Source organism: Giraffa tippelskirchi, chromosome 12 (assembly GCF_054371585.1).
Source record: "Giraffa tippelskirchi isolate mGirTip1 chromosome 12, T2T-mGirTip1v1.2.pri, whole genome shotgun sequence".
Classification (NCBI taxonomy): Eukaryota; Metazoa; Chordata; class Mammalia; order Artiodactyla; family Giraffidae; genus Giraffa; species Giraffa tippelskirchi.
This window is the reverse complement of record NC_137286.1, coordinates 44,044,149-44,057,513: the sequence shown is the minus strand read 5'-3', so window position 1 is coordinate 44,057,513 and position 13,365 is coordinate 44,044,149. Positions and strand designations below refer to the sequence as shown.

Genomic DNA, 13,365 nt, shown 5'->3' with positions numbered 1-13,365 from the left:
GGACATTTTCTACGGCCTATGGCCAAGTGAGGGTCCGAAGACAACCACCTCGTCCCTTTCCCAAACACAAACCAGGTGGGCAAGTCCTAGGCATGTTGAACTCAGGACAGATGGCTGTAGACAGAGGAACAGACCGTTCAGCTGGGCCTGGGCAGCACGGAGGGTGTGGGGAGAATGACAGAGCTGGGCACCACCTTCCCCAATACATAAACGCACATCACACACTCCCAGGATCCTCCATACATACCTCCACACAGTCAACTCACCCCCACAGATCCCTACATAACCCCAACACCCCATCAAACACTGGTACCACTGATATACTCTCACATCTGTTCCCACAGACCCACCTACACCCCAGAGACATACTCATATCCCCAAAGACACACTTATATCCCTCAGATATATACAGTTCTTACATAAACCCACACACACACTCAACAAAACCCCTGCAGACACACCAATAATCCCCACAGAAACATACAAAGACACATATACCACACATATACTTCCCACAAAAACACTCAGCACATAAACCCACACACCTGTGGACCCACACATCTCACCTGCAAACGCTTACAGACACCCACGGACACACACCCACCACAAGCCCTCTATACCTCCCCACACTCTGATCTAGACATGCACACCCACACATGACCCTCCACAGACACACACACACCACCCACATCACACACACATATAGCTTTTTCACAAAACTGCGTCACTCCAATCCCATTCGCCAAAATGGCCTGTGGACGCCTATTTGTGATTCCTAATGATAAATTTAGGCTTCTAAGATCAAATATATCCAGCCTCACAGATCCTCTGGTCTCCTTAGGGGTCAGACAGGCACCAGTTGGAGTTGACTCCAGGGCCCTTTAACTTCAGGAATTCTCTGCAGCAGGTTTCCTCACACCCAGGCATCCTCACCGCCCCTACAGATGCCACAAGCCCATGTCAAGTGCCCACACCCAGGGTGGTGCTGGGCACCCACACTGATCCTGCCCGCCCAGCCTAGTACCCACTTTCCAGGCTCCTGGGAGGGTCCAGGACCCTAGGAGAGGGGAATCAAGGGAAGAGAGGGACTGTATGACATAGCACAGGCAAGACTGTCAGCTGCCCACTAGCAGATAGGAGCCCCCACCTGAGGTCTGACCACCCTGGGTCCCTCACTTTCGCTCCCACCAGCCAATGTTCCCAAGATGGGGAAGAAGGGAGAGATATACAGAACGCTCCAAGGCCATGAAACATTCATCTCCTGGAGTCAGATCCCTTTACAAGGCTCTCACTGTGACCTGAGCCCTGGCCTGACCTGAGGGACTCTGTGGGTGACTGGAGCCAGCAGGTGGGGTGGGAGGAAGGTAAAACCTGGCATTTGAGGCCAGATATACTCACTTCATGTGATATACACCTTCTTCCCTCCTCTCACCGCCCAAGTTCCAACCCACTAGATGGGAGAGGGTGGTCAAACTCTTTATCCTGTTCTTATCCTGTCTCCAAACCTCATCTGGAACCCTCACCTAGCCAGGACCTGGGGGGAGGAAAAGGTCAGATGTTTTACCCTATCCTCAAATATTTTACTATCCTCCTCCCCTCAGAGCTACCAGGGAGTTAGGAGTTAGGCTCATCTCCCCCCTTAAACTCTCAGTCCCCCATAACATCCCCCACGCCCCCTCCCTCCTGGACACTAAATGCCAGTCCAGTCCTCCTGCTAAAGAGTTGGGACTTAAATGGTTCCTGCTGGAAGAGGCAGCTTCTCATCCCTGGCTTTCCTATCTGTCTGGGGGAGGGTGCCTGAGTGCTCCTCTGTACCGTAGTGGCTGTCTCTGGCTCTGGCCCTGGCCAGGCTCTGGGCAAGGTCCTTCCAGGGACTCTTCTGGGGTCATGTCTTCTTCTGGGGCTTGCAGCCACCGAAGCTCCTCCGGCTGCAGGGCCTGGTACCAGGGTGGGGGCCCACCTTCGGGGGCCAGCACAGGGCTGGCAGCCTCCTGATCAGCCTCTCTGCCCCCTGGCCTCACTGCCGCCCCCGGGAGCTGCAGGAATCGCTGCATCAGGGCACCAGATCCTGCTTCGAAATGAGACTGAGCTGACCGAGGAGCTGGGGATGCCTATTCCTGTCACCAGAGGGCCCACCCCGAAACTCAGAAACTGGACACTGGTGGGAGGGAGGCTCTAGTTTCCTCTTTGCTGCTCAGAGACAGGACTCACGTGGTGGAGGAGGGCAGGGACTGGGGACAGAGCCAAGCCCCAGTCTGCAGGCATGGGACCAGCAGGCAGGGGACCGGATCCAGACACAGGTGAGGCATCTCTCACTTCCCACTCATGCCACAACTGAACCTCTGCCCCCTCAAAACTCCTCCTCCTCAACAATCGTGTTCACCCCCTTCCCACTCTGACCCCCACTGTCTTGATCCTCACCTGTCTTTCCACGGCCAGGTCCTTGATTTTTTTCTTCCTATCGGCATTCTCTTATCTCTACTTTCTCCATGCCTAGCTCAGGCCCCTCAGGTGCATGCCTCCAACTGCTCTTCACTTACATCCTTGGCCTCCTTGGCCCCAAGACCCCTACCCTGCCAGGAGTGGTTGGTTTTATTTGCTGTATTTGGATGCTCCTCAGATTCCCACCATCCTTGCCCTTGCAGCTTCACTATTTGCCTCTCACAGAAAATGAAGGCTTTAGATCAAAATCCCCACAGCTCCCAAACATCTCCATCTCCTCTTTCCTCTCCTCTTCCCTCTGGGCAGAGCTGGTCCTCCTTGAGGCCAGGCCAGTTCTCCCACCCAGCTCTGGAAGCACCCCCTCCCATCAGTCAGGGATCGATGCCTCCTTCAGTTCCTTCCAGCCTCTCCCACACTACTGGCTCCTTCCCAAAGGCAGTTAAACTTGCTCTGGGCTCTCCTAGACTAATAATAGACAAACAAAAATAACAACAAAAATAAACAGATATTCTTGAACCGATGTTCTCCTCTGGCAACTCTTTCCCTTTCCCCTTTATTTAAAAAAAAACAAAAACAAAACTGTTCATTCATTTGGCTGATTTTAGTTGCAGTGCACAGGCTCTCTAGTTGTGATTCATGGGCTTAGTTACCTTGCAGTAAGTGGAATCTTAGTTCCCAGACCAGGGATCGAACCTGCATCCCCTGCATTACAAGGCAGATTCTTAATCACTGGACCACCCAGGAAGTCCCTACAGTCATACTTCTCGAAAGCGAAATTCCCACTCACCATGTTTTATTCGTTTACCTCCTCTTCACTCTCCTGTTCACTTTTAATCTGACTTAAGATGCTGATTAGAATTTAGGGCTCAGTGGCCATGATGTCTACAACTTAAATGGATCAGCCAAAAATATTTATAGATAGATGGTTAGATAAAGCAAATACCACAGAATGGCAACAACGACTGAATTGAATCTAGGTGGAGGGTATACGTATATTCATTGTATTATTCACTCAACTTTTCTGTATGTTTAAAATTGTTCATCAAAGAATGCTGGAGAAAATGAACCTAGCCCTTCCTCTTTTGACTTTGCCAGAACTAGTCTCTCAGGGCTGGAGGTGGGGAGTGGAGCAGGAAGTGGTAGACCTGCTCTTTGTCAAACCAGTGGGCACGATTTCTTTCCTTGTTTGAATTGACCTCAGAGGGCATTGACACTGCTGATGGCTTCCTTCTTGAAACAACATTTTATTTTTCCTCCGGCCTTTGGCTTACTTGTTCTCAGTTATTTTGAAACACTTTCCCCCTGCTCTCTGGTCACTCTTATTCTATATCTTCAGGGTTCTTACCTGTGCTTTGTCTGAATTCATTTTATAAATTCTCCTTAGGTTATCTGGCTATCTTCACTTCCTTCTGTGGCTTTGATGGATGGACATGCACATGTGTGTGTGTGTATATATATATATACTAATGATCTCTTGGAATCCAAATCCTAACATCCAGCTACCTACTAGACTGTACCTCAGAGTTTACAATCTCAGCATCTCAAAAGCCAGGCTCAGCATTATTTTCCACAAATTTGCTTGTGATATCTTTATTTCCAATTACCCTGTCTGGCACCACCATCTATCTAATACAAGAATTAGTAACCTGAGATTATCCTCATCTTCTCCCAGCCCCTTCCTATTACTTTCCCCCCAGGTAATCATCAAGTCTGTGGCTTCTACCATCTCAAGGGCCCCCCAAGTCCTGGGCATCACCCATAGCCTAGGCCACCATCATGCCCACCCATCCAACTTCAACACCCCTTCACCTATCTTTTGCTGAATCCAGCACACCTCTGATCTCTTCTCCACAATCGAGCCTGGGACCCTTCTAAAATGCAAATCTGCTATTGCCTGCTTAGAAACCTTCAGTGGCCCTGCACCCCCCTCCCTCCACCTTGGCATCTCTCTACCTTCAGTTTTGGCCATTCCAGTGGCTTGGACAGAAATTCTGGCCACACCGTATTAGCACCTACAAAACCTGTGATGTGGCTCTCCTTCACCTCCACACCTTGCCTAAAGCTCTTTGTTCTGCCTGAAACATCCGTGGCTCTCCTCCACCCCCTTCTCTCCAGGCCCAGGGGCCAGCTCCTCTCACCCCTCTGAGAGCCCCAGCACACTGCACTGTCACTCATAGCCTCTTCCCTGTGCTCCCCTCTAGAGGGGCTTGAGGATGAGACTGGCTCATGTTCACGGCGGCATCCACACTGACTAGAACGAGGCTCGACACAGCAGGCCCTTAATAATGCTTGTTTCAGAATTTACGAATAAACAAATGAACGATGGAATGAGCCAAAGATGGAAGGGAAGGGTAGGAAGTTAAGGTAGGGTTGAATCAACGTGGGGAGCAGGAGTGGGAGCTCCAGACGCGAGATGGGGATGAGGACAGGGGGACCAGAATGAGGGGAAATGGATTTGTAGGAGCGGCCAGGCCTGGGAGGTTCTGAGTCTCCGTGTTCCAGGACGGGCCTTCCTGGACAGGCCTCCAGGCTCAAGCTCGCAGATCTGACCCCTCCCCCGCGTTCTTTTGGAGTCAATTCGCCACAAGCGAAAAATGGTAGAGACCCTGAAATCCAAGCCCACTAACAGGAGAAACACCTGGGGCGGGAGGATTGGTCTTTCAGAAACAAAGCTGGCCGGCCCATCCCCCACCAGCCTCCGCCCCCACCCTCACAGGTCCCAGGCCGGTCCCTCGCGGGGCGGGGGGCGAAGGGGGGATAGGGGTCGCGAGGGTATGTGTCCACGGCGGGAGGGGGCCGTGCAGGATTCCAGTCCTGGCCACCGGGGCCGCCGCGGACGGGCCTGGGCGCTGTCCATGGTACCGCAGCGCGTGTTCCCGGGCCGGGCCGGGCCCAGCCTCCCTCTCGCCCGGCTTCCTCACCGCTTGTAGTCGGAGGAGAAAATGCCGCCGCTCGCCGGGTCGTGGCCATACTCGGGCTCTCCGGGGCCGGCAGAGCCGCCTTTGTCTTCGTTGTAGGCCGGGGCGGCCGACATAGGGCGTCAGGGCAGAGGGCTTGGCTGGGGAGAACGCGGCGCCGCCGGGATGCGGCAGGGACCGAGGAAGAGCCCGCAGGCCGGGCAGGCGAGGTCGGCTCCGCAGTCGGTCGGTCCGGGCTCCGCAGAGGCCGCAATCGGCGGCGGCGGAGGCAGCAGCACGCGGATTTATCAATCAGGGCAGAGCGCGTTGTAGTTCTTAAAGGCACCGGCTCCCGCGGAGCGGAGGGCGTGTCCGCGGAGGGAGCAGGAGGGGCGGTGCAGCAAAACCTGGCCCCGCCCCAATGCCTCGGAAATCCCTCCACCCCCTAGTACGGACGGTTCCAGCCCTTGAAAGTGATCATGCACCTCCAGGTCTGGGGGTGGGGAGGTGGGGTGCGGGGATGGGGTGGAGTTGCTGGACTGATGTTGGGACAGCCGTGTGGAGATGCAGAACGCCATTACTCACCCCTGACCACCCGGTCTCGGTGGGACGGTCTCTAGGAGGTTCACTCATCCCAGATACTACGCGGATTCTCACCCACGCTGTGGAAAGAAAGGCTGGGTCTTGGGAGAGGGGCGGGTAAAAGAAAGCTGTGCACGACAGCTTCCTAGAGATGATGGAATTTAAGGAAGGTTCGTCTAAGAGCGCCGAGGATGCAGATGTAGAGAGATGGGGACTGAATAGAGGGAATAGTGAACCTCGAATTTGGCTTCGGAAAATAGTTTAATGATCATTTCTGAAGCCCCTTGCCCACCAGGAGTGCCTGAGGTCACAGCTAGTCCACGGTCAAGTCCACATCCACGGAAACCTAGGAAAGAAGGGGAAGAGAGGAGTTTGGGTTAGGGTATGATGTGACTGCCAGGACTTTTGGATCCTCTGAGGCCTCCAGCTCCTCCCTCAAGGTCCAAGGTACCCCCAGGGAAGGCAGTCTGGATCTAGAAAGTAGTGATTGGGCTGGGGGAAGAGTGTGGGTTCCAGTTGAGTTAGGGCATCAGGTTGAGTGGGTGGGGTGAGGGTGGGGGGTTGGTCTTTTGCCTGGGCTTCCCTGGTGGCTCAGACGGTAAAGAATCTGCCTGCAGTGCGGAGACCTGGCTTCGATCCTTGGGTCAGGAAGATCCCCTGGAGAAGGGAATGGCAACCCACTCCAGTATTCTTGCCTGGAGACTCCCATGGACAGAGGAGCCTGGTGGGCTACAGTCCTTGGGGTCACAAAGAGTCCTGCAGAACTGAGAAATTAACACTTTCACTTTTCAGGAGGTGAGGACTGGATTCGGAATGTGGAAGGGGCCATAGGACTGAGTCTTGATCTATAGGATACCGGTGTCTCCAGAACCAGAATTGGAGGGTCTCAGTGGAAATGGTGGGCGGGAAAGGTAGGGCTTAGCTGCTTAGGTAGGTTCCATTGGAGAATGGGAATGGGGGTTGACCAGGACCACTGCAGCGCCTGGCTGAAGGAGGCTGAAGTAAACAGATGTGCCTGGTATCTGTGAGATGGGATCTTTCTGGGCCCAAAAGAGTTTCTTGAGTTTTCTTCAAGAGTAGAACCTTGATGAGTTGGCAGGCCTAGTTTGCTTGTGGGGGCTTTGGTTACGCCAGAGTAAAGTGGACCTCCAATTTGAGTAATGTGGCCTGGGTGGGGAGAGAGGGCCTAAACTGTCCAGAAGCTCATAGCTTAGCTACAGTTGTTAACCAGCTCTAGAGGCGACGTGGGGTCCTATGCGGGTACCAGCTGGGCCTTGCTCACCGAAGTTATCGGACTCCGGACAACTTGTTCGGGGTCCAGGTTGGGCCCTGGACTCAGCAGTTGCAGAGCAAAGTGCACGCAGTTGCTGCGCGTGGGGTGATAGGGAGGCAGGTCAGCGTCCATGGCTTCGCGTACTCTGCGCTCCAGCGCTACGCGGTCAATGCCACCGCGCCTACGCAGCACCCGCCAAAGCAAGCGGGAGCGCAGCATCGGGCACTGCCCTTGTTTGGATACAACGCCTTCGCAGGAGCCGAGAAACAGGTGCAGCCCCCGTGGCCACGAGGGTTCTTGCCTGCAAGGATCACGGGTCAAGTGCGATCAGAGCTGGGTTCGGTCCTGTGACTCCGGCCTCAAGCTCCCGCCCACACCCCCATCTCCCAGGATCCCGCGGCCCTGAGCTCCATGCCCTGGGTGCCCAGGCGACTTCCTTCAGAGACCTGCGCCATGAGCTGGGGGGTGGCAGTCTTCGTCCCTATGAGGCCCACCCACTAGTGGAGTGGGCTTGATGGGCATCTCTGTTCCAAGCCCAGGGCCTGTCCTCTCACCCTCAAAGTGGATGATCTCTCCGTGGCCACAGTACACACCAACGTGGGCCCCACACCAGCGTCCAGTGGGGGACATCAGCCTGAATAGGAAGAGGTCTCCTGGCTCAGGTTCACTGCCCTCCAACTCCACAGCCTCGAAGTGCTGACCCAGGAAAGCCTCAGAGAAGAAAAACCTAATTGTACTGACTGCCCCTGTCACGGCCTGGGAGGAAAAATGGACCAGACCATAGGGCGACTGTAGGCCAGGATGAAAGAGAAGTCGGTTCCTTCTATTGTTCATTGTGTCAGATGGGCCACCCAGGGCTCAGGGAGACCTGGCTTGGGGCTAAGCCCCGGGTGAATGTCTTCCCTACCCCACACCTGCCTCCCTGTGCTGAGGAATTTCAGAGGCCTGGGCATCGTGGGTAAGTTCTGCCCTGAGCCATCCTTCAATTTTCAGCCATTGAGACCTCCTAAACTGTTTTCATCTCATCTCAAATTCCAGCCTTGCCATTCCCCCCACCAACTCCCACCCCGTCAACAGGATCCCCTTTCCCACTCATCTCCTATATTTGCACTCCCTAGAGGCAACATAGGGAGCATGCCTACCTGAGATGAGCTGAAGTCCTAAAGAAACACAAACAGAAACCCGGGTGAGATCTGGACCCAAGACAGGCATCTCCTCCCAAGTCTGGGAGAGAAAGACCCCGCCAACAGCCTCAGCCATCAACATCTACTAAGCAGCTGCTCATTTGATGCTTAATACAGTCCCACAAGATGGGCACAGTATCTGCATTTTCAGGATTTAAAAAAAAAAAAGACAAAACACAAGTTCACATTCATCTGTTGGACATTTAGGTGGTTTCCATGTCCTAGCTATACTACCACGTGTAAAACAGAAAGCTAGTGGGAACCTGCTATAAAACACAGGAAGATCAGCTCAGTGCTCTGTGATGACTTAGAAGGGTGGGGTGGGGAGGGGGGAGGGGGCAGTGAAGCTCAAGAGGGAGGGGATATATGTATATTTATAGCTGATTCACTTCATTGTACAGCAGAGACACAACATTGTAAAGCAATTATATTCCAATTAAAAAAAAAAACAGGTTCACACGTTATATATTGCTGGAGTGCACACAGCTTAATGTAGGTCTGCTTCTTGTGCCCTTTGACCTAAAACATCAGTCACCTGGTACCTTCTTTTTCTCTATATGGAAGGGAGCAGTACATTTAGCGCAGGTTTCTCCTATCTTTACTGGGAACAAAGGGCTTTGGGGACTTGGGAGGATAGCCTGCTGCATTGAGCCTGGGCTTTTGTCTCAGAGAGAGCCTGGAAAAGGAGGTGAAAGTAGGGCCGGCCTCTCCCATCCCTGAGCTTCCCCTTTGCCCCTGGCCCCACTCCATAGTCTCTGTCTCCTCTATGTATTACAGAGCAAATCTCATTTTCCCGAGCTGGGAGCTGTGAAAGACTAAGGGGACCAACCCATCGCAGTTTGTGTGGGACTTTCCAGGTTCTAAAATCGAAAACCCAGCATCCCAAGAACCCAGGAAAACTTGGGATGACTGGTGACCTTGGGCTCCTCTCTCCCATCTCTCTTGACCTCAGGAGACCATAGGGAGGACCCAGTCATGTGAACAGCTCTTTGGTCACATTCTCCTGCAACCCACCAGCAGCCTCTCTTGCTTCCCACTCTCCCCATACCCATCAGGCCAAGCAGAGATCATAGCTGTGGGTGAGAGTGGACTGTCCTGGCCCCTGCTAGGGCAGCAGGAATCTGACCTGGAGAAAAGGTAAGACAGACAAGCTGAGGACTTCTGCTCCAGTCACCTGGGATGTGAAGCTCATCTAGGGAGGGGGGGAAAAAAACAAAAAACAGCTGTCACCCCCCGGCTCCTGAGGAATGAGGGTCCAAACCACCACCCCTCACAGCTCTCCCCACTCAGGTTGCGCCCTTTGCACGAGGGCCTGTCTGTGTGTCGATGCATGGCTGTGCATTTGCTGTGCCTGTGAGTCTGTTGCAGTACTGGATACAGGACTGGGAGACTGAGTCTGGGCAGTGCCACTTCTCTGTATAGGACATCAAACAAGCCACTTCCTCCCTCTGGGTCTCAACTTCCTCCCTCTGGGCCTCAACTTCCTCATCTGTGAACTGCGGATAATAAGCCTGGAAGACTGGGCATCACAGGACCATTGTGAGGCACTGAGAGCTCTTTGTGAGCAAGACAAGGCGAGACGGGCAGGGTTTGTTTATCTTCAGTCTTCGTCTGAGCATGCAGAGTTGGGCATCAAGGGAGGAGGGGTGGGGAGAAAGCGTCTTTCTCAGCTCAGCAGAGAAAAACAATGGGCCCTCAGAGTCGGGCTGCCTCCCTGTGACCCCTGCCCCAGAGTGCTCAGGAAGTCGCCCAGTTGGAAAGGCTCTGGAGAGCAGGGCCCTACCCCTGATTCCTCCTCTGAAAAGTTCCCCAGTGGTGACCTGGGTGATGAGGTGCTTTGGCCACCACCAGCTGGGCCCCTGGACTTGAGTCAGGGTCCAGATGAGGAGCTGCCCCTTCAGGTAGGGGATCTAGGTCCACACATGGGGCTTCATCCGTAATGATAATGTTTATTGCCAGAAACTTTGTGATAAAGTTTCTGTGCTAAAATGCCATTTAGCCCTAACAGTAATGTCATGAAACGGATACTGTTATCTAATTTAACAGAAAGAGAAACGGGCTTGGAGAGGTTGCCAAGGTTTCAAACTAGTAAGTGGAGGAATGAGGATTCAAGCCCAGGTGGGTCTGGTTCCATTGCCCAAGACCTTGACCACTGTACAGGGCTGCCTCTCTCACACTGCTGGCACACAAGCACCCCCTTCCCCAGACCCCACCACCAGGAATTACTGACCCTCTGTGTTCTTCCTGACCTCCCCCTCGGCTTTCATTGAGCCAAGCTGCCATTTTCTTTGTTAGAAAAGGAGTAAAGAGCAAGAGCCCAGGGGACAGACTGTCCTGCTCTCTGGGCACCTGGCCTGGCAATGCTGCCCACCACACTGGGGCTTCTCGCTGGGGACCTGGGCTCTTTCTCCCTTCACCCTGATGGAGAATTTCAGAGGACCAGTTGCGAGAGTGGCCCTGCAACTGGGCGTGTGGGTGACAGGTAGTCTCCTTGGGGCCCTGGGCCCTGCCCTTCCCCCAGAGATCCCTGAAGGACCTCAACTCAGTGGGGTACTACCACTGGGCACAGGGCTTGTGGTAGCCCTTGGTGGTGTAGCTGTGGTCTGGCCTGAATTTCTAGCCTCTCCTGTCCCCCATTGGTCTAGCCCTGGACAAAGGTCCCTCTGTGGGAAGCAAGGTTCTGGGGTCACTGCTCTCAGCCAGTCATCTCCAGCCAGAGGCTCCCCACTGGGGCAAAGCAGGCCCTTCCTTTAAGCCCCCAGAACACCCCGGGGCTGCCCCTTCCTTCCCTTAAAAGCCTTTGGTCATCCCCTCCCTCTTGCCCCAGTGATCCCACCTGAATCCTAGTCCCCAGCTCGAGCAGCTCACCTTGCAGCAGTCACCTCTGTTCCTTGCTAGGTGCTCTCCTTCTGTGGCCAGAGCAGGGAAAGCTAGCTGTCCGCCCCTGAGACAGATGAAGGAGCCAAGCAGGAAGCCCTGGGGCCCCATTCTCAGCATCACCATCTGCGCCAATCTGATGGCAGCCCTCCCCACTCCTGGCAGCTCTGGGAACAGGCAGCAGCCAGAAACTGAAAGGCTGGAGCCTGGAGTGGGTAACTGGTGCCCTCATCCACCTCTCTCCCTTCCTCCTGGTGTTCAGCCCCCACCCCGCACCCGCTTCTGCTGGCACCGCCATTTGTACCTGCTCTCTGGACCTACCCTTCTTCCCTTACTGGCCTCCAGGGTACCCAAATGCCCCGAGAACTCCATACAGATTTCAGTTCCTTTTAATTTGTTGATACTTGGTTTTATTGACTAACATATGTTCTACATTGGTGAATATACTACGTGCACTTGAAAATGTTCATTGTATATTTAGGGTATAGTATTCTGTAAATATTAGTTAGGTCAAGGTGATTGACAATGTTGCTCAGATAGTCTGTGTCTTTACTGACTTCTTGTGTAGATTTTCAATTAATTAATAGAGGGATAATAAACCTTTCAACCATGATTGTGAGACTGTCCATTTCTCCCTTCAATTCTGTCAAATTTTGCCTAGTGGATGTTAAAATTCTATTATTAGATATTTGATTATTGTTATGTCTTTCTGATGAATTGACCCTTCATGGTTATTCATGGGCTTCTCTTGTGGCTCAAACTGTAAAGAGTCTGCCTGCAATGTGGGAGACCCAGGTTTGATCCCTGAGTCAGGAAGATCCCCTGAAGGAGGAAATGGCAACCCATTCCAGTATTCTTACCTGGAGAATCCCATGGACGGAGGAGCCTGGCAGGCTACAGTCTATGGGGTCGCAAAGAGTCCGATACGACTGAAGGACTAATACACACGATCAGTTATGCATGTCGCTCCTTTCTCTGCTAATAAATTTTGCTTTGAGGTCTATTTTATCTGATGGGGTTTCCCTAGAAGCTCAGTTGGTAAAGAATCCACTTGCAATGCAGGAGACCCCGGTTCGATTCCTGGGTCAGGAAGATCCGCTGGAGAAGGGAAAGGCTACCCACTCCAGTATTCTCAGGCTTCCCTGGTGGCTCAGCTGGTAAAGAATCTGCCTGCAATGCAGGAGACCTGGGTTCGATCCAGGTTCGATCCTTGGGTTGGGAAGATCCCTTGGAGAAGGGAAAGGCTACCACTCCAGTATTCTGGCCTGGAGAATACCATGGACTATACAGCAAAGAGTCAGACATGACTGAGTGACTTTCACTTTCTCTGATATTATGCTCACAATTTGTAGTTGTATCTTTTATTATTCACTTTTGATCTATCTGTATCTTTTTTTAGAGTGCGTCTCTCCTAGACAGAACATAATTAAGTCTTGCTTTTTTATTCATTTTGGCAATCTCTGCCTTTAAAATCGAACCATTCGTTCCATAGATATTTAATGTAATAATTGACATGGTTGGATTTTGATATAGTATTTGTTTTTTTCCCTTCTGATATTTGTTCCTTTCTTCTCCCTTTCCTGACTTCTTTGGGCATATTCAACTTTTGTTTTTTTTAAGAATTTCATTTTATGTATTGACAGCTGTACCTCTCTGTATATATTAATATTTTAGTAGTTTCTCCAGTATTACAGTGTAACTATTTAAATTTTCAGTCTACTTAGTGATGATATTGTATGACTTTACATTAAATGTAGAAGCCTTGTAACCAAACAGGTCCATTTACTACAAACCTCTATTTGTTATATGCATCATATCTACACACATAAACTCCACAAGATAATGTCATAACTTTTGCTTTAAACTGTCCTGTATTTTAAAGGAAGCAGGAAGAAAAGTCTTTCATATTTACCCAGATATTTACCATTTCTGATCCTCTTCATTCATTCTTGAAAGTCTAAGATTTTCCCTGATATCATTTCCCTTTAGCCTGAAGAATTTCCTTCAGCATTTCTTGTGGTACACATCTGCTGGTGATGAATTCTCTTAGATGAATTCTTTTATCTGAGTGTAACTGTATTTCATCTTCATTCATACTATTGGATGTAGA

At 52.0% G+C, this 13,365-nt stretch overlaps 1 protein-coding gene across 3 annotated transcripts in view; it reads right to left on the bottom strand.

Moving 5' to 3' along the window:
* The window catches only part of AP3B2 (adaptor related protein complex 3 subunit beta 2), a 67,634-nt gene that overhangs the window by 32,099 nt on the left and 22,170 nt on the right, over positions 1-13,365 (bottom strand). The window contains exons 2-3 of one of the 3 annotated variants that reach the window (XM_081546843.1): positions 6,158-6,267; positions 5,364-6,001 (exon numbers count right to left, since the gene is read on the bottom strand). In XM_081546843.1, the coding sequence (XP_081402969.1) occupies positions 5,364-5,476 (113 nt within the window). In that variant the 5' untranslated portion in view covers positions 5,477-6,001; positions 6,158-6,267. The remainder of the gene's footprint in view (positions 1-5,363; positions 6,002-6,157; positions 6,268-13,365) is intronic. The other 2 variants (XM_081546844.1, XM_081546842.1) reach the window with 2 other exon arrangements.